The sequence below is a fragment of the Cryptomeria japonica genome, chromosome 2, assembly GCF_030272615.1.
Source record: "Cryptomeria japonica chromosome 2, Sugi_1.0, whole genome shotgun sequence".
NCBI lineage: Eukaryota > Viridiplantae > Streptophyta > Pinopsida > Cupressales > Cupressaceae > Cryptomeria > Cryptomeria japonica.
Window position 1 is genome coordinate 305376152 of NC_081406.1, and position 25680 is coordinate 305401831.

A 25680-nucleotide genomic window follows, 5' to 3' on the forward strand; every position below is an offset into this window, starting at 1 on the left:
CGCTGACTATCCCTTTTTCATTAGCTTTTTCTTCCCTAATTTGCCGATTGCTTTTCCTGCCTTTACCTCCTTTAGCTCGGCCTAGGAGAGCATTAGTGGATTGGCTAATGCATCTGGGATCTAAAATGTCAATTGTATCTCCATCATCTTCTGGCTCTGAGTTGCTAGTGTCAGATTCTATGTTGCAATCATCATTTTCATTCGCAGTTGGAATTTCTACAGGGTGAGTCATACCTGGGTTTGTGGTGTCTTCCTGCTCTTGGTTGTCTAATTCAGAGTCCTTCAGACAAGGCTGAGGGATAGGCTCTGTGTGGATGTAATCCTTAGATTGTGTCATCAGATCCTCCTGAGTCATCCGAGGCCTGGCAACCATTTTCTCATCCTTCTGTATTTTGTTCTTTGCCCTTCGCACATATATTCTGCATTTCTTGGTTGGATGTGATCTACTTCCACACCTTTGACACTCCTTCAAATCTTTCTCAATTTCTATATTCTTCTTCCAAATCCCGTTCGCCGTGATTAAATCTAAACAAGAGGGAATCTGTTTAACGGCTGCAATTCTCATCCTCGCATAAACATAAGAATCATTTTCAATAATGCCTTCATCTAATTCCAATAAGGTGCCCAATGATCGGCCAATTTTTTCAAGACACGGATCCCCCCAATACTCAATTGGTAGATTGAACAGTCTAATCCATACGGGTGATTCATAGATCGCCAAATTTAATGGATTAAAGTTGGGTGTCCAGGGTTGAATGTATAGTGGAAACTTTTCAAAATACCAGTTTTTCGCATTTAGGGCTTTGTCTCTTTCTTCTTTATCTGCAAAAATTATGACAAAGAAGCCTTTTGGGAGGTATTTTACCACTACTTGGCTACCCCAATTCTTCTCAACCCAGGGCGTGATGCATTTCCTTGGCTGTTTGGGGCCAATAATTCGGGCAATAAACGCTAGGTCTTCCCAAATACTCTTCTCCATCACTTCATCCGTTAAATCAATTGATATCGGATTGTCAATGCTACTTTCTTCGGTAAATCTTGGTTGTGGTTCAACCACCTCGATGAATGTAGCCTGTTCATTGTTCCAATTCTTGTGAATTGATCTGTTATTGTTCCAATCCCCCTCTGGTACTCGCCATATTGACCGAATAACCGACGGCTGTTTCTTTGTTTGATCGCCATTGAGGTCTTCTGCCTTCCCTGAATGCGCATCCTGCTGCTTTCCACCATCCTATGTTTGGCTATTATGAAGAAACCTTTGTGTGTTTTTCACTGCTATCTGCGCTCCGTACTCCTTCTGCTCCTCGCACAACCTCTGTGCTTCGCTCGCCATTTTTTACGCAATAATTTTTTTTTAAAAAAAAAATCCAAAATATTCTTTACTTTCAAATAAATATAAATTAATACAACACAATCAATTGATGTCTAATAAAATATTTTAAATATTATTTTAAATTATAAAGATATATCTATATCTGATTTAAAAAATAAAAATATTCTTTACTTTCAAATAAATATGAATTAATACATCACACTTAATTGATGTCTAATAGAATATTTCAAATATGTTTTTAAATTATAAAGATCCAAATTTATTTGGAGAATAGCCATTGCCTTCCTGCATTGCCGGCCACCTGCAATAAAAAATTACATATTCTTCACCCTGCAGACAATGCATAATTTAAAATCTGTGATAGAATGTGGAGGCTTTAGTTTTTTTTTTTAACAATCTTTTCCCATCTTTCTTCTACAGATAGGCGATTCACTGTTCTTATGGTGTAAACATATACACACTTAAAAGTTGTTCTAACACAATTCTTCCGTTTGATCAACAATGGAGACTGGTGATTCAATTCATAGCCATGGCCATGAGAATTATATGTTACACCCACTTCTTGCCAAGGAGGACACAGTTGTGTTTGAGGATGAGCAAGATGAATGGAAGTGCAGTAAAGGTCTAGTATGGGAGGAAGTAAAGAAACAATGCTGGATAGCAGGGCCCATGGCGTCTGTGAATTTGTTACAAATCAGCTTGCGGTTGATATCTGTTATGATGGTAGGGCATTTAGGGGAGCTTGCTCTCTCTGGTGCATCTATTGCTTCTTCCTTTGCAGGTGTCTCCGGCTTCAGTTTGCTGGTATAATTTAAAACCATTGCTTCACTTTGCTATTATTGTAGGAGTTCATAGTTTGAATACTTTTCCCAGATTATTTTGCTAGTTAAATTCCCTAAAACAAAAAAACCTTTAGAAAGGTTGAAAAATTAAACCATTGAGAATCTGGACTCTTTTCCTTGCAGGGTGACTGGTGTCCTTAAATATTTAGGTGCTCTTAACTCCTAAGTTCCTAACATACATGATGCCATAGATCTTGAACTTTCAACTTGCCCTTGTAAACAGTAGAATCATAATATATATAACTGCTCTGTTTAAGGGATAAAACATCCCCTGCAACCCATATTTCATTATTTTTCTGGTCCTGTAACTGAGTAAATATTTCAAAATGATTCATTGCTGAGGAAATGATCAAGTGATCAACGACTAGGAGGCTGCGAATGCTGTAGAATTCTCGATTTGTATATTTATAATCACTTTTATCAAGTTGAATAGAAGGTGTGCTTTAACACTTGAACATTCTAAGTTTGTGCATTCTGAATATGTGTGTATGATGACTTTGTATGCATTTATCTCTAACTTCAACAATTGATATCAGAGTCAGGCTAGGAGCCCAAGCATTAAAGTTTGACTTAAGGGAGGTGTTAAAAATAAGTCACATCCAGACTGAAGATGGACTGGTCACAAAGGGACCAGCAGTTCAGTTGATAGAACCAACAGAAAATAGAAGGTCCTAGGTTTGAGTCATAGCTGATTCATATGAATTATAGCTTGATGCAAAAGGTGGATAACAACATCAACCCACAATCTTATAATCACACAACCAACACCAATGAATACTCAGAAAAATAAAAAAGACACTAAAATCTGCAAACACAATTTATTTTTCTATTCTAAATTCTCCAAATGGGTTGCATAAATTCATACAAATCAGACTACAGATACATTGCATCATTATATCCTGATGAATACAACATGGATTCTGAAACAAGAATGATTAATAACAGCCAAAAAGCAAACAATAATAACTACAACTCATCAAAACACCCCCCATTCTCAAGCCTCTAGCTCTTGCAACCTGCAACACAAGTCTGCCAAACTCTGAACCATGAACTCCAGACAACTTGCTGCTGCAAAAAACAATGCATTTCCAGCTTTCCCAACAAAAAGCTACGCCCAATCTTCCATCCTTCCCAAAAATTTGGAAGTTTGTCCTCTCTAAAATAAAAAGAAATCCCGCAATTATAACTCCCAGCCAAAACGTTTGACTCCAAATTCTGGAACTCTCCAAAATGCTACGCCAAGTCTGAAAGAATGCCTTCAAATTAATTTTTGGCAAATGAAATAAATGTCACATAAAGCATTTCAAACCAAAACTTCAAATTGCCACAGTTGAGGAGCCAACTTGGACTCCCTCATCTCCAAAATGGCTCTTGAATTGGAAAAATCAATCCACTCCACTTCATGGGTTCCTAAATTCTCGTTGCTAGAGTCATTAATGAGTGGCTTAAAAATAAATAAAACCCATTCCCAATCCCAATGCCTTCAAGCTCAATTTGAATTTCAAAGAAATTCCCTCCTACAAGTGGATGCCCTTGCATCAAAAACCCATGGTAGAAAGAAAATATTTCCTAAGTTGCACTCAAAAACATTTCTAGACCCTTTGTCTGTCTTGAATCCATCTCTCTTAAAGTCCCCAATTAGGAGGCTGTCAATTCCCAAAGGGAAATATATATTACTACCTAGTATATTACATTGATTTAGATTAGATAATTAAAGTTGTCCATAATTCATATTATTCATCTAAATATTGTCCTTACTGCAGTCCTAATTCCTAATCCCCTCTCATTCTTAATCCCAGAAGAGGGCATTGGCTTGTCTAGGGCACTATGACACCACCTCCCTAAAATTTGCATAAGAACATTATCAAACTCCATATATTAAGCACATCCCCATGCATGCAACCAAGAACAAGGATATTACTGCCTGTAACTTACTAATAGTTCTGATCTGATCTGATCAATGGTGATCTCTCCAGATGCTTTTGAATCCTTTCCTTTATATCTCTCAATGTGAGGGAGAGGTCACACTTCTTCATCACGTATGCCCTTTCGACAAGAGACACACCCTTTCACCATTAGCACCCTTTGAAAGAGTGCACCCCTTCATTATTTTTGTCCTTTGAAAGGGACACAACCTTTCACAATCAGATCTGCACTTCTTATTTAAATCAGATCTGCACTTCTCATTCCCAAATTATCCCCTTCTCAAATGAGGTTACTCCTCCCTTTTATATCTCATGTTTGAGGGAGTCGCAACTTATCCTTCCATGTCTTTTGACCATTCATTAACGTAATTAAATTTAAATTATATTTAACTAGTATATCTATATTTAAAAAATATAGGTAAATTATGCCGAGAGATATCTTATAATAGAAAGGAATTGACAATGCCAAGCTCACTCCTCCACTAACCTCTCAATGCTACTTGATTTTATTGATTGTTCTTTTTAAATATTATGGCACTCTTCCACTATCATTTGAATGTAACAGTTTCATATAATTGGAGACAAGTGGCGAGGGTTCTATTTTATTTGGAGTAATAAAATAATACCTCCACAAAAACCAAAAGATGACATTTCATGCATTTACTTGTCATTTGCATGTCAAATTGTTTCAAAATTGATTTTTTGTTTACAGACACATTGTAGATACCTCTCGACATAATTATATTGTTTTATATTTTAATTTAAATTTATTTTTATTCTTTTGTATTTTAATTTTATTATTATTATTTATTATTAAATTCTATTTCAAAGTGGGGACATTACAATCTCTTCTTTGTCCACCAGGATTCTCCTGACCATTACTTTCTACAATCTCACAATTTTATCTCCTTTCATCTTACCTCCATTCTACCCTTCATAACATTCAAAGTATCAAATTTGACTTCCCACCAATATAGTCTATCACAACTAGAATAAACAATTGAACGCATACCTTCTCCTTGAACAAAAAAAATGTCTTCCTTTACCTTTTTTTCTATTTTAGCCTTTACCTCCCCTTCCACCTTGTCACCTTCAAGAAAATTCATTGTTTTAATGCCTTCTGAAAGACATATCATTGCTGCAATCTGATTTTCTTCACTCAAAATAGCATTAGTACAAGTACGAGGCTCAATTTGCACATTCTGTAACAAGTAATCTAGCTCACTAATTAAGGGATCTTAATCTTCATTGTTTTCAATCAAAGAATCATCAAAAAACTTCTCATTTACCTTCTCATTTTGTCCCACAAATTTGTTTTACCAAAATGACTCACTGTTGCAATAAATTCCTTTATCTCTACACTCTCATTTTCATCAGAGCACACATTCGAATTTGATTTAACCTCACCTTTTGCTGCAACCTTTGTTCTGCTTGAAATCAAGTCTTCGCATTCTCTGTAAATTGCTTCAATGTGCATCAATAAATCATCCTTCTCAACTTCTTCTTGGTTAGTTTTAACAAAACAAACATGTTCTTGCTTTATACCATCTATGTCATCTACTAGACAAACCCTTGCACTACTGCATACTTTTTCCATTACTCCTTGCAATGGCTTCAACTTATGTCTCACTTCATCCTTCAACAATGAGTATGCTCATTGTGCGTTTCTCTCCTATCAAATTGCCAGGCCTCCGTAACAAAACATGACATTCATAGGCATAATATCACACGTTATCTCATCATAATGCTTTCCTATATTAAATTTTATCAAGCTTTATTTGCTGACCAAAACTTTCTTGTCATCTTGTAGCCAAGCTATCGTATATGGATGAGGGTGTTTTCTTCATTCTTGCTGCAATTTACTCACCATCTCTTCAGAAATAAGATTGTTTGTGCTTCCACCATTGATGATAACATTACATACCTTGTCTTCACACTTGCATCTTGTTCTAAATAGGTTCTTTCTTTGAACTAGTTCATTTAACTAGACTTTCCTAGTGACTAGCACTTCTCCACTTTCAACAATCCCTAATTGTGAAGGTTCAACTTCCTCATTAACATTTGCAACTATTGCTTTGCCTTCATTTCTTCTTTTTATGTTTCCATGTTGTGGACATTCATATGCTTTGTGTCCTTCTCCACATTCAATACACGGTACTTTGTAATTTCCTCTTCCAAACCCTCTACTCGATCTTCCTCTTCCTCTAGACTCTTGTTCACGGGGGTATGAGTCATCTTTCCTTTGATTTTTTTGGCTGCCATGGTCTTCATTTTTTAGATTTTTTAGATTTGAATTCTTGTCCCAAATCTCCATATGATCTTCCCTCTTTCTTTTCATCTTGGCCTCTTCCTCTTTACTTGTTCTCAAATCTCTTGTTCAATCCTTCTTCAATCTTCAAGGAAAACTGGTATGCATCTTCCATTGTGTAAACTCTCACCAAAACCATCTCTTCTTGTATACTTGGCTTCAACCCATTAATGTAATGGACTACCTTCTCTTTGTTGGACTCTGAATGACAAGTCAGGATCAAAATCCTATGAAACTCTTCTGTATATTCTTTCACCAATCTTCCTCCTTGTTTGAGACCTTGCATCTTCTTTAACAAGTCTAATTTATGGTCTACTAGAATAAATTTTCTTTTCATTTTCTCAATCATCCAATCTCATTTTGTAATTTTGTCTTTACCTCTTCTTCCTCTTTCTACATGCACCTCTTTCCACCAAACAAAGGCATGTCCCTTTAACCTTGTCTTTGCAAATCTCACTCTATTAGGGTCTTCAACTTCTTCAAATTCAAAATACTCCTCAATGTCATTGATCCAATCCACTAGCTCTTCAGGATTCAAATTCTCACTGAATGTAGGAACATCATTTTTTGGTCTCTTTCATATTCTTGACAATACCTTCAGCAAAGGATCATTCACAATTGTTGCTGCTGCTTCATCTTCTTCACCACTCGTATCCTGGGCATGTTTTGTAGCTTCATCTTCTTCACTCTCAGGTTCTCTCATTTGTGCAAAACCTCTTCTAATTTCTTCTTGTAATGCTTCAACTTGCCTTCTCCAAGCTTTAAAATCTTCACCACAGACAACATTTGGAGGATTTCTACCTCCACTTTTAACTCTACCTCTACCCCAACCATGTGGGGCTCCTCTTGCATACATTTTTTTCAGCACCCACAAACTCAATCCTAGTGCAAACTACCTCCTTCCAATGAATCTACCTGCACACTCAAAATATTTTACTCTAATACCACTGATAGTACACGCCTTGTTGAAGGCATGAAAGAAGACAACAAAGTTAAAGTTATAGTAGGTAATGAGAAGGTAATTCTATATTTCATTGAGTTTGAAAATGATGGTTTTCATGATTTAGAGAATTCAGATTTGATGGTTCAAATAGATCTTGTTAGTATTGATTGGTATGCAAAGGAGGGTTTGTATAGTGTTGCATATTTTTTGCAAATACATTTTGGTGGAGGTGGTCGGACTATGGTGGGTTGAATCCCATGAGATTAGAGGAGAGTGGGTTATACATTTTCAGGAGGTTGAGTGCATAATAGAGTTTCCAGTGGAGGGTACTTGTTGTGGCTAGGTGCTGGAAGAGGAAGAAGAAGAAGAAATCAGAGGCACCAATTTCAGCAATGGAGTTTGTTGTAGATTGCTTGCAATCTAAAATGTTGGTACTACCACTCAATTCCATTTTGTGAATCAAGGTGTTTGATGGAGCATCAATGAAAAAGCAATCCTCATCAATTAAAAAGAAAGTATTTTAAATTTTAATTTCCTAAAGTTTGGTAATTTATGTAATAGGAGAATAAATGCAATATTTAGACCAAATATTTTATTTAATATTTGGTCCTTATTTAATGTTACAACAATTTTGATAAGCACATAGTGTAGGTGGCAATTTTGAAGTTTAAATATGAAAAATACCATTCTAGGCATGGGAGATGGAAGTTAGGCTGGGTCCCATGGAGGGGCTTCCTTAAAAATAGAGCTGGGGCTGCTAAGAATTTTTAGAAAATTTTTAAACATGGTGATCCAATGAATTTTGTTGTGCAAACCAGCTTAAAATTTGAACTACTAAATTTAAGGAAGTTTGAGCACAAAAAAGATAAAACTAATTAAATAAATGTCAGTTTCCCTCTTCATTTGAACTTACTTTCCCCCCAAAAAAGGAGCCCCTACTTTTTAGGAAGCAGGTTAAAAAAGGGTGGGGCTAGAAATTTCCCCACCAGCTTAGGAACTTTGTTTGCCACTTGTCAATAATCTACACATTCCATTTCCCACCAAAATGAAATGAAGAGGGAAAATGACATTTATTTAATTAGTTTTATCTTTTTTGTGCTCAAACTTCCTTAAATTTAGTAGTTCAAATTTTAAGCTGGTTTGCACAACAAAATTCATGGGACCGCCATGTTTAAATTTTTTCTAAAAATTCTCAGCAGCCCCAGCTCTATTTTTAAGGAGGCCCCCTCCATGGGACCCCAGCCTTGCTACTTCTTGCCAACTCATTTATTGCTCCTAAAGTGTAGGAATTCAAAATATGGGTGCCGAAGTTGGGTTTTCAAACTTTTTTCTATTTTGGGCCCTATCTATGAGGAGTGGGAAGGCTAGTGGAGTTACTGTTTTAGCATGTTGCAAAATGAAGTGGGAAAATGCCAATTTGGAATTAAATGCATTTTCTAAAGGAGGTTTTAATGGCTTTCTACATACTTGGGTGTAGCATCTTGGAGTTTCTAGAATTTGGTGTTAAGGAAACTTTGTGGGAGTTGATTTTGACAATTTTAACTTGTCATATTTTTTCAGATTTTTGAGGAGAAGAGGTTTCTAGTGTAGCCTTTGGAGGAGAGTCTAAAACCTCATATTTTTCTGGTTGAGAGGTGGTATTACAGCAGTAAAATGGATTTGTGAATGCATGGATGATAGTGGCAGAGTTTTTTTTTTGATAGTTTTTTTAGGTTGGAGGAGAAGCCTCATATAGAAGGAGGAGGTTGAAGGTTTTGGGAATGGATTTTTGGGGAGACGTTCAAAACCCATGGTTTTCTGGTTATTGAGGTTGATTTGCAGCAGCAATAGGTTTCAATTATTCCATTGAAGATTTCAGCAATTGATACTGGGAGATTTGCAGAAGAGGAAGACCATTCCAAGGAGTTAATTTCTGTTAGCTCTTTCTTATTGTTGTTTGCTATTGTATATCAGTTTGATATCAATTTTGTAGCTGTATTCATCAGCCCACTGTTGTTGTGTAGCTAGGTCGGATCCCTTCTAGGGCCGACCTAGTGCACAAAATGCCAAGTGACCTGTCGGCCTTGGTATTTGAATATCTCAGTTGTATGAGTTCAATTTGGGGCAGGCCCTATTTTGGCGAACCACTTGTGTGTAACTTGTGATTAAGTTAATTGTAACTTGTAATTAAGGGAGACTCATATATAACTTTTAATATATAGGTCTGACCCTATCCTTGGCGCCAAAAGTATATGGCCGACTTGAGGTCTATTAGGAAGTATTGATTCATATATATGCAAGGTCATGATTGCATCAATGACATGAATTCAAGAACATGAAGGACATTTAGTGTGCTCGGGGGCGACGATAAGAGCTTATCGTCTATGGTTGGGAAGGCAACAGATCTGATGTTTGCCTGTGGTTAATGAGCACTACCATAAAATCAACACTGACTAGGTACCAATTTATGTAATGTCAGTTTTGGTGAAAACAATGTATCAATTCTGGAGGTTCTGAATGAGAAAACTGAATTTCATTTGCAGATTTTTACTTCTAATTCATAGAATTTATGAATATTATATTTGGTGTTGAATGTTTGAGATTGAGGGCATGTGTTAAAGTTTGAGATATAGGTTATGTGGATTCTCATCCTGCATCATAGCTCAACACTATGCTCTTGTGAAATGAACAATAGTCAAATTTATCCTTGCTTGATTGATTTTGGAAAAAAAATTTAAAAAACTAATGGAAAATGTAAATTGATTCGGTCTGAATACATGCTACACTGTATTGGCCCAAAATATAATCTCAACAGTTCTTATTGTTCACTTCATTTTGCCGAGTTTTGGAGTCTACTGTGAGCATGTCTATTCAGAAAACTGAATATTTAAGTTAGAAGTCATGAATGTAGTGTTGCATAGAATACCACTGGAAACACTATGTGGACATGGGAATGGGAAACCATAACTGTTTTCTCTTCATTCTGTACAGATGGGAATGGGAAGTGCATTGGAAACACTATGTGGACAGGCCTATGGGGCAAAGCAATACCATCTGCTGGGCATTCATGTGCAGAGAGCAATTTTTACTCTTTTTTGTGTGAGCATACCACTTGCTGTGGTGTGGGCTTACATGGGCAACATTCTCATTGCATTTGGGCAGAACCCTTTAATATCTTTTGAAGCAGGAAAATTTGCTAGATGGATGATTCCCAGTTTGTTTGCTCATGCAGCTCTTCAACCCCTTGTAAAATTTCTTCAGTCACAAAGCATTGTCTTTCCCATGATGCTATGCTCTGCAATTACATTGTGTTTCCATGTTCCCATTTGCTGGGCTTTGGTATTTAAAACTGGATTAGGTAGTAAAGGGGCTGCCTTGGCAACCAGCGTTTCTAACTGGCTTAATGTGGCACTTCTTTTACTATGTATTAAGATTTCACCTGCTTGCAAGAGGACTTGGACATACTTTTCAAGGGAGGCGTTGCATAATATTAAAGATTTTCTCAAGCTTGCCATTCCATCTTCAGTGATGCTCTGGTATAATACTTTAATCTCTTAGCTGCAAGATGTGGTCCAAGTTATCTATGTACTACTTCATAGCGTTCTTGTGGTTAATATATTTTCTTTTAGCCCTTCTGGCTATTCAAATTTCAGAGCCTGTTTGGAACATTAACAGTTTGGCAAATAAACCAGGTCCATTTTTGTTCATCATACTATAATGCAAGTTGTTAGTAATGCACGGTAGATTATACCTGAATGTTTTTTAAACTAATGTTGTCAGTTCATTATTCTATTGCTGTCAACAGCTTGGAGAAATGGTCCTTTGAAATGCTTGTTCTCTTCTCAGGTCTGTTGCCTAATCCAAAACTAGAGACATCAGTTCTTTCAATCTGGTATGTATCTATAATGTGAGAATTTAATTATGAGTAAGATCTGAGAATTTTAATTATGAAGTAAGATCTTAATGAGGGCACTTGATTGCATCTACTTCATTTTTATCTGAGCTAGTTTTGATATTTTGCAGCATTAGCACGAATGCTCTAGTATTTATGATTCCCCTTGGTTTTGGTGCTGCTGTAAGTTTTGTACATTTTACAGCTATCTAGTAAATTTGCTCTCTGTTTCTGTTAGCTCTTTAACCTATTCAAGGAAAGAAATTCAGGATATCAGATCATCAAAGATTTGACACAAATCATTTTCAATCAAAAAATTTCGTCAATGTTTGCATGGCAGTACACGAGTCTCAAATGAATTAGGAGCTGGACACTCACATGCTGCCCGCTTAGCAGTCTATGTAGTGTTCTTTATGGCAATCACGGAGGCAGTCATGATAGGATGTCTTTTATTCTCTATAAGAAATGTCTGGGGCTCTGCTTACAGTGATGAAAAGGAAGTCATTAATTATGTTGCAAGCATGCTCCCACTGGTAGCAGTCTCCTCAATTTTGGATGGAATCCAAGGCGTTCTGTCAGGTTCAGATTTACCCTCTCTAGTCATATTTGGAGCTACAAATATATTGATCTCGAAGTCATGAAAGAATAAATTAACACTACAAAAATATTTCCTGTTAAAATAATGATGATTTGTAAATAATATTTCAGGCGTTGCTAGAGGATGTGGATGGCAAAAATTTGGTGCTTATGCTAATCTTGGGGCATATTACATGGTTGGCATTCCCGTAGCTGTCCTCTTAGCCTATGTACTGCATTTTGGTGGCAGGGTCAGTTAACCTCTCCCCATTGATTTGATTTCTAAAACTCAAATTTATGTTTTCAACGCTTAAGAGATGGATGAGAACTGCGGTTTTAAAAAATAATTATTTTTAGGTAAATTGAGGGTTATCTATTGGGGTTTTCACCCATAACAAAAATACAGAGAGCCGTCAACTTTGGTTAAAAAATTAAGTCCATCTTACCTGTCAGAATAAGATTTCTAATAAATAAATGATAGAAAACCCTGCTTCCTGAAAATAAGAGTTATTGGAATTCTAGTTCTGACTTTCAACAGGTGACTATTCCCAGTAGCAGTCTGAGAATATATGTTATTTTCTCTGTTATAATGCATGCTATGACGCAGTGATACCTAAAGAAATGATGGTCTGTTCATTTCAAAATTGTTCTTTCAGAATGGGATACTAGAAACTAGAAATGTTTTATTAATACATTTCTAGGAATTAACCAATTGTAAGCATGAAGCTAACTTCATATCATATCTCATTGTCCAGCCTTCATTGCTACGTAGTTGTAGATTATACTCGACTTCACAAGCTTGACTGGCTGTAGTTTTTTTTTAACATATAAAAACCATAAAACATTTGCCAAAGTTATAAATATAGGAGAGGCTTGTTCAAATGATTTATAATTTCACTCCTCTTAGCAAGAGTATAGAGAGCACACGACTCTCTGTAGGCTGCAGGCAAATTACTGATGTTTACAAATAAAGTAATAGAATATTGCTTTTAAATATTTTAATTTGTTGCTCATGTTTCATCTTCATAAATATTTCAGGGGCTCTGGCTTGGACTTACCTGTGGCATTTCTGTACAATCAATTTTACTGTTCTTAATGACTTCATGTACAGACTGGGAACAACAAGTAAGTAGCACCAATGAGTCTATCATTGGGAACAACAAGTAAGTAGCACCAATGAGTCTATCATTTTAAAGATTGGACTTAAAAACTCCAACAGTTGTTGGTTAGTGATACAAGAAGACATGAATTGTATCCAATTTTTTGCACCAATGATGGTCTATAGGATTGAAACATACTATTTGAATGTGAATTATGCATGAGACAGAAGAATGAATATGAATGGCACTTGGCAGCCAGTAATGTATCTTATTTGTGTTGGACCAATTTCAATTTCCTTAACCATTTTGATTTCATAACAATACACAGGACATGTAGACCAACAGATTAGTCTGTTCTCAGATTGATTGAGCCATGAGAACAAAATGTTTGCTTTAAATATTATCCATGGATGTAGAAATACACCTACTATATGTCTACTCACATGACTGTTGGTTGTCTACTGGTCAGGCAAGAAAAGCAAGAGAAAGAGTATATACATCAGCATTACCCATAGTTACTGAGGATACAATAAAGGTATGTGCTTTTTATTCTGCTTTTATAAGAGAGTTGATTTTTGAAAATAAACTTGGAAAAAAATCTAAAGCAATATGCTTTATACTAGGAAAATCAATTGCTCAATTGTTATAGAATATTTTTGACTTCTTGTCATAAATGTTTGTCATGAATGTTTTTTATAAGATAATATTTTTTAACAGAATTATGAATCTTAACAGAGTTTTGGAAGGAACCTGAAATCTTGAACAACAAAAATAAAGATCAAACGGCATGAAACCAAAACCGAATTTTGATAATCAATATTCAAACTGTTTGAACACAGAAGCTGATTTAGGACTGCCTCGAGCTCTAAACCGTGTCAAGGTAGTTCAGCTGTAACAGCAATGTCATTATTGAATGAGACCACTTTCGTTAGTTTATTTAACATGCTCAAGCACTTTTGTTGGCTAATAAGAAAAACCATTGTCCATTTGCTCGTTGAATTCTGATCCTGATCAAATACAAAATTCAATGGTCGGATGGTTCATGTAATTCTTCTGTAATGTGTTGTTATGCATCCTTTTTTTCGTTAAGAAACTTTGAGTATTGGTAATCCATTTATATATGTTCTATATCATAAATCGTTGCCTTTGGAAACATGTAGAATGCTTGTGATATTTTTAGTCACGCTTTCTCAGGAGAGATGCCACATTGAAGTAACCAGTGGGGACGGGCAAAATCCTCTCGTTGCGACTTCCCTAGCTTTGATCAACACAAAAGAAATATTTATATAACATAAACAAAGTTTGAAGTTATCTGATATAGACTAAAATATTAGAAGCAATCCCATTTCTTTTGATTTGCGTGGTCAACTGAATATTTTTAGGAAAGAAAGAACATAACTTGCAGATGACAAGAAGAAATAAACAATATAGACCAAGACAACTTTTTGTTTTTTTTGTTTTTTTTATCATCGGTAAAGGTAGAGTCGAGATTCATATCATTTTTGAAGAATTAATTACAGTATTGTCATAGCTGAGTGGCATAGCATAAAAAAACCATTCTCAGCATTTCCAACGAAAAATGGTTTCCAAGCAGGCAGAAAACCATAAGCATCATGATTTATCCTTATAAAAACCTAACGAAATTATGTAGTCTTAAAATAATAAAGCTAAAAGGAGTTTAGATGGCAGATTCTCAACTGCCTAGTTAACAAAGATTTTAAACATAAATAAGTAGCCAAAATAAACTATATACAATCTTGGATTAAGCTTCAAAAAAGATTTTTCATAGCACCAAAATAGAGAACCTAGCTTGCACTGGAGGGTTCCGCTTGGGACGGTTCAATTCTCACTCTTCTACAGCCTCTGCCCACAAGGCGGCCATGACCACGACTAGAGCCCCGACGACCTCTCCTTGTTCCACCTCAACAATCTTGATTGGCTTGAGGCTCTTCGTCTGCAGCTTTCAGGGGCAGGATTCTATTGAGTCTTGCAAATTGGAAGAGGTCTTCCTCTCTGTCCTGGACCTCCGGATTTTCCCCTAGGAACCGCCATTTGAGGTAGCTCAGTCCAACTCCAACAAAAACCCTGTGTTTGTCCAAGTCTTTTCTTTCAAGTCCAGCAAGAAAAGATAATACTTGATGAGCTCTCCATGGGCATTGAATAGTATCCAGACGCTTGGCCGAGGAGCCCCTGAGTCATGGAGGGCCTTATTCAAAATCTCTTGAAATTCCTGAAGGATTTCCTCAAGAAAGAGCTCTTTAGTGAGGCTCCATACAACTTGCTTAGGTAATTTTTGATCCAGCAGAGAAGCCACAAATCTGGAGGAGATACTGGTGTTGTCTCGCAGATACTCATCCCTATTCAAATGGCCGCTACCCAGTATCATCTTTACTGCAAGGAGAACAGGAGGGTTCGAGTGAATGAGGAGACGCTTCAGTCTCAAATCTATGATCTTTCTGAAGGATACCTGGCGCATGGAGGCCGAGAAGGAAATGGGAGTGTCTGCTCCAAAGCATGAGGAAGGCCTTGGATAAACACTCATAATGAAGCCATGTGGAGCCTTAGTCGACATGGTTGATCATAGAAGGATGCCGACAAGAGAAAAAGACCAGAATGGTCTATGAAATGGATTTAGCAGGATAGGATGAAAGTGGCTTGCAGAAAACGCTAAGACAAGATCATCGGGCGCTTCAACACCTAATAATGAGGAACGGGTTTGCATTAATATCTTCAGCTAAGGTGGTAGAGAATATTTGTCCTGGGCAAGCCAAATCTCCCAGGCGCAGTTAAAAAGGATAACCTGCGGACAACGCATACCTTGGGTACAAAATGACGGCTCTTACCAGTTGGAGCTTCGGGAAGCGAGGTTAGGAGAAAGCTTAGTTAGGTTAAGCGTTTGGTTGACAAAAATGATCCGGACCCACCACTAAACCTAGGGTAAAGTGGAAATTAAATTCAAAAATTATATAGCCGTTACCCCAAGACCGCCAAAGGTATGCGTTTAGACAGTTGCTTTAAAATTAATAAGCAACTATAATCTGCCCTCCTCATTCAAGATGATATAGTGGATTTTTCAAAAACCCTAAATGGACAAAACCTGTTGATTGTTCTGATCTGCTTTACCACTAGACCGATCACTTTGCTCCCACCAACAAATGAAAGTTCCTTGAGCTGCTAGTTTTGATAGGGCATCTGCCACTGCATTTGCTTCCCTGTAGATATGTTTAGCTTCATAATGCTCAATTATGTTCAAATTTTCTAATATTTTATCTAAAATTATTTGAAGTCTCCAGTTTGGAGTTTTTTTCTTCCTAATTGCATTAATTGCTATCTCCGAGTCTCCTTCCACTGAGACATTTCTTAAGCCATGGTTGATGCAGTCCATCAAACCAAGTTGCAGTGCTTTGAATTATGCTATATTGTTGGTGTTTGGTGGAATCGGCTTTGCCATTTTTCCTATGATTGCTCCTCAATGATCTCTGATTACATAACCTATTCCAGAGGGACCTGGGTTACCTTTGGAGGCACCATCAAAGTTCAGTTTTAACCAGCCAGGCTTTGAAGGGGACCAGGTTGCAACTTTTCTAGAATTGTTTTTATGACCAAAGGATTGAGGAATTCTGATCCCTTGCCATTTTTTCCTGATACTTTCATCCCATGAAGAGAAGACTTTGGACTAGTCCAAAGAATAGGCTATTTTGCAGTTAACTGAGTCCACTATTGTCGATTCAATTGAATTTAGAACTGATTATTGCCTCCTAGCTTTGCCTTCAAATAACCTACGATTCCTTTCTTTCAAGATTTCCCAAACTAAGCATGATGGGGACACTTCCATAATTTGACTCAGGGAGCTCTCCTTAAGTGGAAGAGGCCAACTTTGGAATAGAGATTTGATGTCATTTGACAGGGCAATAAACAATCCCAGCTTAGCACAGAGCTATCTCCAACATTTAGAAGCAAAGGGGCAATTCAATAGAAGGCAGTCCACTGTCTCTGCCTGGGCTTTGCACAAAATGCATCTTGATGGTCCTTCGTAACCCATTTTTGTAAACTTTTTTGTAGTTAGGATTTTTTTTTGAAAGGCTAGCCATGCGAAGATGCCTGCTTTTGGGATGATTTTGGGGCTCCAAAAAATCTTCAAAGGGATGTCTTGCTTGTCCTGATCTGCAAAATTGACTAGAACTCTATATCCATCTTTTGATTTATACTTCCTTGTTTTGGATGGTGCCCAGATCAAGGAGTCTACCCCTCTTTTGGGGCTGATAGTTCTTGCTTCTAGTTGTTCTAGGAGTTGATCTAGATCATCCCTTGGGATTGGCAAGCCCTCCATTGATTTCCACCTCCAACTTTGGGAATTTGACAGGTCATCCATTTCCAAGTAGTCTCTAACTCGGGAACCCCAATGTTGTTTAACCAGTATTCTGCAGCAGGAATATCGATGGAGTTTGCTAGAGGTGGATAACCTCCCCAAGAGTCCTCCCAGAATAGACTAGATGATCCATCATGAATATCCCATGTGATTGATTCTGAAACTAGATTTCTGCAGGAAATGATGAATTTCTAGGTTGTAGACCCCTTGGGAAAATTGCTTGTTCTAAGAATGTTGAGATGGTCCTGTTCTGGTAGATACTTGGTTGCCAGCATTCTAACCCATGATGCATTAGGGTTTTTTATGAACTTCCAAACTAGTTTAGCCCCTAGGGCTATGTTTTGCAATTTAAGATCTTTGATGCCTAAACCTCCCATTGTCTTGGGCTTGATAATTTTATCCCAAGCTATTAAGGCAATTTGGTGCTTTTCCTTAGTATTTTGCCAAAAGAAATTTCTCATCTTCTTAATTATGAAAGAGTTAGCACTAGATGATAAGGATAATATGGATAAAAGATAAACAGGAAGGGCCGAAACCACTGCTTGGATCATCACTAGCCTTCCCACCCAAGAGAGCCATTTGCCCTTCCAAGAGTTTGAAATTTGTTCCACTTTTAGTTTTAAAGGATCCCAGAATTTAGAGTTCCTTAGACCTCGGTCTATTGGAATGCCCAAGTGAATACAAGGGAGAGATCCTTCTCTGCAGTTAAGAATTCTGAGAATTCTGGTCTGTAATAAAATTGGAGTAGTGAAAAAATAAACTTTTGTTTTATCCTTATTTCTTATTTGGCCTGATGCCTTTCCATAAGTTTCTAGTATCTGATTTAGATGGGAAGCTTCCTTAACTTTTGTTGCCCCCAAGAGAAGGTTATCATCTACAAACTGTTGGTGTGTGACTACAAAATCTTTTGTTACTTTGATTCCCTCTAAAAGGCTATTAGTATGACTAGCTTTGATTGCCCTTCCCAAGACCTCCCCCATTATGATGTAGAGGAAAGGAGATAAAGGGTCTCCTTGTCTGATACCCCTTGAAGAGGAAAAGAAGCTCGTTGGCTTTCCATTTATCAAAATTAAAAATTTAGGAGTTGATATGCATTCAAATACCCAGTTGATCCATTGTTTGTCAAAGCCAAATGCTTGCATGATTTTGCAGAGAAAGCGCCAATCTACACTATCATAAGCTTTTGTTATGTCTAGTTTTATTATCATACCTGGCCTATTTGTGCTTTGAAGAGTGTGGATTGCTTCTTACGCTATAATCACCCCATCAAGGATTGAGCGACCAGGGACAAATCATGTCTGTTCTTCTGAAATGATGTTGTCCATGAGAGGCTTCAATTTGTTAGTCATAACTTTTGAGAGAATTTTATAAATTGTGTTGCATAAGGAGATTGGCCTATAATCTCCAAGATTTTCTGCCTTCTCCTTCTTTGGAATGAGCGCTATGAATGTGTTGTTTACTTCTTTGAGAATATTCTCTGATCTTCTTGAGCACTCTAGATCTTCTGAGAGGTCCTTTCCTAAGATATGTCAGCACTTCATAAAGAAATCCACAGGAAAGCCATCCGGGTCAGGTGCCTTACTAGAGGGGAGTTGCTTAAGAGCTTGGAATACTTCTTCCAACTTAATTCTCTCATTTAGCATCTGATTTTTCTCATCTATTATGATCTTGGGGATCCCTGACAGAAGCTTTTTTTGTTCCAGCAATTGAGATCCTTCATTGTTGTTTAAGATATTAGAATAAAAGCTAATGATCTCTTTCTTTATTTCATCCGGGTCCTCTCAGATTTGGTTATGCTTAATTTCCAATTTTGATATCCAATTCTTGCTTCTTCTGAGTTTTGTTACATTATGGAAGAACTTGGTGTTTTTATCCCCCATTCTGAGCCAGTTCTCTCTAGACTTTTGCTTCCAGAAGATTTATTTTTTAGAAAGAATGTCCTCATACTCCAAAAGGAGGGTCCTTTCCTGTTGAAAGGATTCTTGATCCATTCCCACCGAGATGATCTTGTCATTAAGAGCTACTAATCTCTCTTCTATTGATCTTTTTGTTGAGAATTTGAAGTGTTGAGAATTCCATTGGAGCAATTTCTGCTTAACTAATTTTAGCTTTGCGATGAAGCAGAAGAGTTTTGATCCCTCAAATGATCCTTCCTTCCACCAATTTTCTATCAGGGTAAGAAAATTTTGGTCTTTCATCCACATATTTTCAAACCTGAATGGAGTCCTGGACATTCCCTGAATGCCTTGCAAAGAGAGAAAAATGGGGTAATGGTCTGAACCTGAATGAGGAAGTACAATACAGGAGGGAGTAAAGGGGAAAAGCCTCAAGTCCCCTTGCCAAAAGAATCTATCTATTTTTTCTACTATATTACTAAATCCTTTTCGTTTGTTTGACCATGTGATGGTGTCCCCTGAATCTATTTCCAAAAGACCATTCCTTTCAATCCAATCATTGAAGTCTTGCTAGGAACCACCTAGCCGGATGATTCCTCCCCTTTTGTCTGAAGCACTCCTAATAGCATTGAAGTCTCCCCCAATGAAGACTTGTTCCTCAGCTAAAGTAGACAAGACTCCATCTAAAGAAGACCATGTGAGTCACATTTTGTGTGGGGACATTGGGCCATAGGTATTTATAATAAAGAATGAAGTGTTTGTTTGAAGATGAGTGATTTTGGCAAGAAGCCAATTCCTGTTGGATGCAATACCTTCAGCTTTGACTTGAGAAGGCTTCCAGATTATCATTAAGCCTCTAGATGCTCCTTCTGAGGCTACTATCAATTGAAGAGATGCCTGGAACATAGGGCTAATTCCACTTCCAAAGGAAACTGCTTGTGTGTCCTCTAGTTTTGTTTCTTGCAAGAGGATTAAGTCTGCACTGACCAAAAGAATCCTTCTTTTGATCACCCTCTGTTTGTTAGGGGCATTGAGGCCCCTAACATTCCATGATAGGATTTTCATTGTTGTTCAGGAAGGGGATTCCCCTTCCCTACTTTCCAAAGATCTGATAGTTTAGATTGATTCTCCACCGCTCCATCCTGGGATCTAGCTTCAATGAATGATTTGCGACCCTTCTTGAGAGGGGAAGAACCAAAGTCTAACTTCTCCAAACCCTCATGATTCTGGTGTAGCCCTAGTTTCCTTTTTTCTTTAATCTGAGAGTACAGAACTACAAGGGGAGTGTCTAAGATTGACTTTGGGTCTTCATCTCCTATCATGAGATTATGTAGAAGATTATGAGCATTCTGCTCACTAGTCAAACCTAAAGGCAGAGAGAAAAGAAAAGGGTAAGGGATTTCTGCCGAGAGGTTGAAATGTTGATTGGAAGGGGGGAGATCTGAAGAAGGAGGAATCTCTCCTTCTGATAAGTGTGATTCATTATCCTCCTCAAGATCAGCTCTAAGATCTTCTTCAATAACATCCTCTTCCTGTAAGATTTTTGACAGATGAATATTTTTGCTTTTATTGGATTTTGTTGGCTGGAGGGATCCCCTTAGTTTCTTACGTCTTAAACTGCTCTTTCTTTTGATAGCCTTAGCTGAAGGTTGGGAAAATATGTTGAATGCCCCTCTGCTCAGGGAAGGAGTTTTTTTTTTACCAAACAAACTCCTGACGACCTTTTGTGATTGGGGCTTAGCAATCGGTGATAGAATGAGAGGGGGACAACTCAAAGGAGAGGGCAGGGAACCCGGAGAAACTTGACCTGGAATCAATTGGTTCAAACCTCCTGATTTATCTCTTGGACACAGATTTGTTCTAGTAGTGTGAAGGAGCTGAAGGTCTGGATCAACAGTTGAGATAGGAGGAGAGGCTGAGGTTCTGACCTGGGACTGCCAAAGAGCCTTCTTGACTGCCTGGGCTGCAACCAAAACGACTGAGTTCACTGGGTCCGATACGATTTCCCGATCCAAGACCATCTTCTGAATGTCTAGGCTAGCAGTGATTGGCACTAAATGCTTATGAGGTAGGTTGAGGGCTCCCATGGAAGCTGCTAGAGAGCTGTTATTGACTATTTGGTTCCTAAGCAAACATTTACTAGGGACTTCCTTGCCCAATCTTAACACTTTTTGATTCCATCTACCCAATTTTGAAATGATTTCTAGTTCACTATAAAAACCTTTCATGAGGTCAATCTCAACATAAATGTTTGCTATGTCCCCTTTAAGGCCTTTCAGGAAGTCCGCCTCAATCCTCACCAAGGAGCCAAGAGCATCGCCAATCTTCAAGAGTGACTCCGAACACCACCTACAAAAGACAACCAGACCGAAGTTTTCTCAAATTTGTGATGCACCGGATCAAAGCCTGGTTTCTAGTCAAGGAAGTGAAAGGTGGAGGCCTTGGAAGAACAGAGGACTACCTTTTGTGATTACTGATTGCTTTCTTCAAAGACGCGTCCACACATTTTAAGAAAAAGAAATCATTTTGCAGTTGTCTTATTGAAATTATATCTGGGAAGGAAGATTTCCACCAGTCAAGAATACCTTTGCTAGACCCACCACTACCACACCATTTCACAAAGAAAGCATTTTCCTTGAGTCGAGCAATCATAGGATTCAAGGAGTCTGAAGGAAGCACAAACAATTTGCTTCCCATAGATTTCTTATTCCATTTTTGGTCCTTGTGCTCAAAATTAGGAGTGGGCCATTAGGGAAAAGATTTTCTAAATCCCAAGGCACGCAAACCCCTGTAGGGCAAGCCAGATGCAAATGGAGGGCAGCCTTGCAAATTTTGGTGATGAAGTTGCTGCTTGAAGGAAAGATTTTTCCTGGGAGGAGCAAAACTCTGAGCCCTAGTTGCAATAGGAATTCTATTTGAGCCGGTTGCTACTTTCTTTGCCCAAGAGTCTAAGTTTTGATGCTTCGTTGAGTTATTAAGCCGAGTTTTCTGATATTTTGTTTGCTGAGCAGTTCTTTGTAGTGGGGGACTTGTCCGAGGACTAGGCCCGAAGGGATTTTTAAGGATCTGGTTCATATGAAGCTGTTGAAAGTTAGGATTCTTTTGATAGCCCGGAAATCTCTTGCGGGCAAAATGGCTAGCCTGCCTCATGAAAGAACCCTGGATGGAGTGGAGATTTTGAGTCCGTGACGAATTTCAAATCCTTTGGTTGCTCTGAAAATTAGATCTCAGATCTTGGTGTTTTGGAAGATAACCTCGAGCATTCCAGCGCTGGTTTCTCATGGCGTAAGCGGGGGCATTCTGCTCAACCTCCAAAGATTATGCTGGGAATGTTAGAGGGAGATTAAACGACATAGCACAACATTTGATTTTTTAAGAAACGTAAATAAGAAAAAAAATCCACAAAGAATGTTTCCTTGTGTCACTATCTATGAACAATTACACAAATCATATAAAATAGATCTTTCTAATGATGAAAATAAATTTGGAGCTGCAAGTGAAAATATCACTATTAGATTTAAGAAGAGAATGTCTAAAGTAGAATGTGGATGCAGTGCAGCAACAAGTTATGATGGATTCAAATCATTTTGGGATGGACAAAATACTCTCGTTGTGACTTCCCTAGTTTTAATCAGCACAAAAGAAATATTTATATACTTTCTTTTTTAAGAAACATAAATAAGTAAAAAAATCCATAGGAGAATGTCTCCTTGTTTCATTATCTATGAACAATTACACATTTATTATCTGTTTAGGCCTTCATTGATTTTGTTTAAAGCACAAATGTCCAAATATCTATATATGCGCCACTCGCACTTCTCATTTACATTGATACTACTCAAGACACTCTAGTCCAAAGGACCCATATCTTAACAAAAATCAATCCAAGTTATGTAAGGTATTATTACTTCAAAAATTACATTTTTCTCGCATAAAAATAACATTTCTAAATTGAATTTTGAAATACTGTATATTGATCAAATCTAGAAATATTAATGAAATTTATGTCTATTATTTTTTATCTAAAAAAAAAAATTGATATTTTTTTTATAAATTTAAAGGCAGATTTTTCATTGTTGAAAAACGATGGTTCTAGTCGGCATCACAAAAAAATAGAAAACGGACTTTTTTTTCTGATTTTTTTTTTCCAAATAGAGAAACATATATGTGCAGTGTTCAAAATAAATAAAATTTTGAAGTTCTTGATATAATATTTTGAAGTACAACATAGCTAAATTTGACTTTTTTTATTTGGCGTCACTTTTTTACTACTAAATTTATCATTAACAAAAACAAAAAAATCATTTTCGTTAAGATTCTCTCATTTAGTGAAAAATATTTTTTAATTTTTTAATTTTTGATAAAAGTGGATACACCACTAAATTATATTAATATTTTTTTTTCTTTTACAAGGTGTCTAGTTCAATGAGCATTGAAGGGAAATAACCAATAAGAAAACCCTTTAGTATTGCTCTAAAAACACAAAGCCTGCCTACCCATTACAAAAGGCCACCTGGGCACATTCCACAAAAACCCTCCCCATATTACATAATCCTTCCATTAGACACAAAAGAAGTTGTCATAAGAGTCATACAAAAAGATATCAACAACATAATTTGTCATTCAAATAAGAGAGAAGAGCAGCAACCAACTACAACTGAAGAATCAACCAAAAAAAAGGTCGTCCACGAACCACTCCTATCTACAAAGAACAAGTCTCCAAGCCACTTATTAGCATGAGACAAAGAACAAGAAATGAAACCACTGCAAGTGAGCCTGCCAAGATAAGAACTGTGAGCAAACAAAGGATAATCCAGATAAGAAGAAGGGGATGTTGGAAACTCGATGGAACCAAAATGAAGCCAAGTCAAAGAATAGCCCATAAGAATAGCCAAGCAAGCAAAAGAGAAATAAGAAACCACCACATATACCATACCACCTGCAATTTCCAAGACCTCGATGGCAACCACCATCTTCCAAGCCTTAACAAATTCATTCGTATGAAATAGATTACACCCCCGCCCACAAATCTCATCTTAACATATGAGTAAGACCACCAGAATGAAGGAGAAAAAAGCATGAATAAAGAAAAACAGAGCCCGTTTATAATCCAAACTAGGTGAGATTTTTTTAATTTTTTTAAAAATTCTAATCAACCTTTTTTTTAATTTTAAAAAGCTACTCGCAATGTTTAATTAATAAAAAATAATCAAAATACTACAAAAATTATATGACCAGATTCGTGATTTCGAGCTCTGCAAAAGGTTTTTTATTTTATTTTTGTAAAAAATAAATTCTGTTTGACGAAAAATAGGGCAGAAGTTCAAATTTGATGAAATGCAAAGTTTTGTAACATTTTGGTGCCACATCACATGACACCTTGGCTAGTTCGGTCGGACTGCGTCCGACGGAACTACTGGGTGTCAAGATTGGTCCCCCACCCAACCAAAGGATAAAAGTGATTTTTTTTTGTCTTATTTACAAATTCAATCGACTAGGTTATCAGGGTTAATTTGAAGACCATTTGGATGTATTTTTGTTGACGACTTTTAAAAGTTATTTTTTATTCAATTTAATATTTTTAATGTTAATTTTAATTTATTAATATAAATAATATTTTAATATTTATATTATGTGTGTAATTTGATATAAAAAATATTAAACTGGATAAAAGTGACAACATTGAGTTTTTATCCATTCTTTCTTTTAAATAATATTAGAAAATTTGTCTACATGTATGTTTGTTTTTCCTTTCTAGTTTAATTAGGCTCACATCTTTATTTCATTTTAGGGTTAATTAACTTGTTTGAAGTGACTTGTTCCTTTGGCAAGCTTTGTGTTTAGATAGAACCCTAAAGATGATAACAAAAGTATACGAACTCTCTTCGTCTTCCATTGGGTGTTGGTTGTAAGAGAAATTGTTATCATCTTTTTTTTAGGTAGAAGGGCATGCCCTCCTGAGAAGTCCATATTGTCGGGTGAGAGGAGAATGACCCAAGCGGTACCTCTTCAACCCGCTATATAAATTAATACGTTAGGTGAAATCCGCGATGACTTGGTGAAGTTGGCCTATCCGATGGTTCCCTTAGTATCCAAAGTCATGTGAGATGCGTAAAAATCCTCTTTTTGAGGAATGAGATAGATTCTTAAGTGGATCAGTGTCGCATTGATAGGCACCAAGGATTGCTGAAGTTCCTCCACCAGACACCTTAGAGTAGTGGCCCACCCTTTTTTGACTGAGCATCGCGATAATTTCAATGTAAGGGGATATATGGTTTTCCCCCCAAGATACTCACCATAAGGCTCTCGTAAGATGAGGCAGAAATCCTCGGCTTAACATAAGCTACTTGTAGCTTTCCGGGAGAGGGTGATAAGGTCATCCTTCTAGTCCTAGAGATCCCTAGTTGTCTGCTCATGAAAAATGCAAAATTAGTGAATACACCCTTCAAGGCGTCCCTACACTTGAGCTGACGGAGATTCTAGGTTGTGAGCTAAAGTTACCACCATGAGAACATTGA

The 25680-nt window shown here is 37.0% G+C and overlaps 1 protein-coding gene across 7 annotated transcripts; it reads left to right on the plus strand.

Moving 5' to 3' along the window:
• The first annotated feature begins 507 nt into the window (after window positions 1-507).
• LOC131075370 (protein DETOXIFICATION 16) lies at window positions 508-13997 on the plus strand. Of its 7 annotated transcripts, XM_059216614.1 has the most exons (10): window positions 508-955; window positions 1754-2137; window positions 10322-10866; window positions 11136-11222; window positions 11354-11408; window positions 11561-11801; window positions 11931-12049; window positions 12837-12923; window positions 13368-13433; window positions 13634-13996. In XM_059216614.1, the coding sequence occupies exons 2-10, from the start codon at window positions 1835-1837 to the stop codon at window positions 13658-13660; spliced, it is 1530 nt and encodes a 509-aa protein (XP_059072597.1). In that variant the 5' UTR covers window positions 508-955; window positions 1754-1834; the 3' UTR covers window positions 13661-13996. The 7 variants fall into 7 exon arrangements, with proteins under 7 accessions (XP_059072597.1, XP_059072599.1, XP_059072600.1 ...); XM_059216616.1 differs by lacking the exon at window positions 508-955 and having other exon boundaries at window positions 1582-2137; window positions 12837-12961; window positions 13616-13997; XM_059216617.1 differs by lacking the exon at window positions 508-955 and having other exon boundaries at window positions 1582-2137; window positions 12837-12961; window positions 13738-13997.
• Window positions 13998-25680: the final 11683 nt, after the last annotated feature.

Coding starts and splice junctions, on each gene's coding strand:
- LOC131075370 (XM_059216614.1), top strand. CDS start 1,835: ATGGAGACTGGTGATTCAATTCATAGCCATGGCCATGAGAATTATATG. Junction 11,223..11,353: donor ACATCAGTTCTTTCAATCTG/GTATGTATCTAT, acceptor GATATTTTGCAG/CATTAGCACGAATGCTCTAG. Junction 12,050..12,836: donor TACTGCATTTTGGTGGCAGG/GTCAGTTAACCT, acceptor TAAATATTTCAG/GGGCTCTGGCTTGGACTTAC.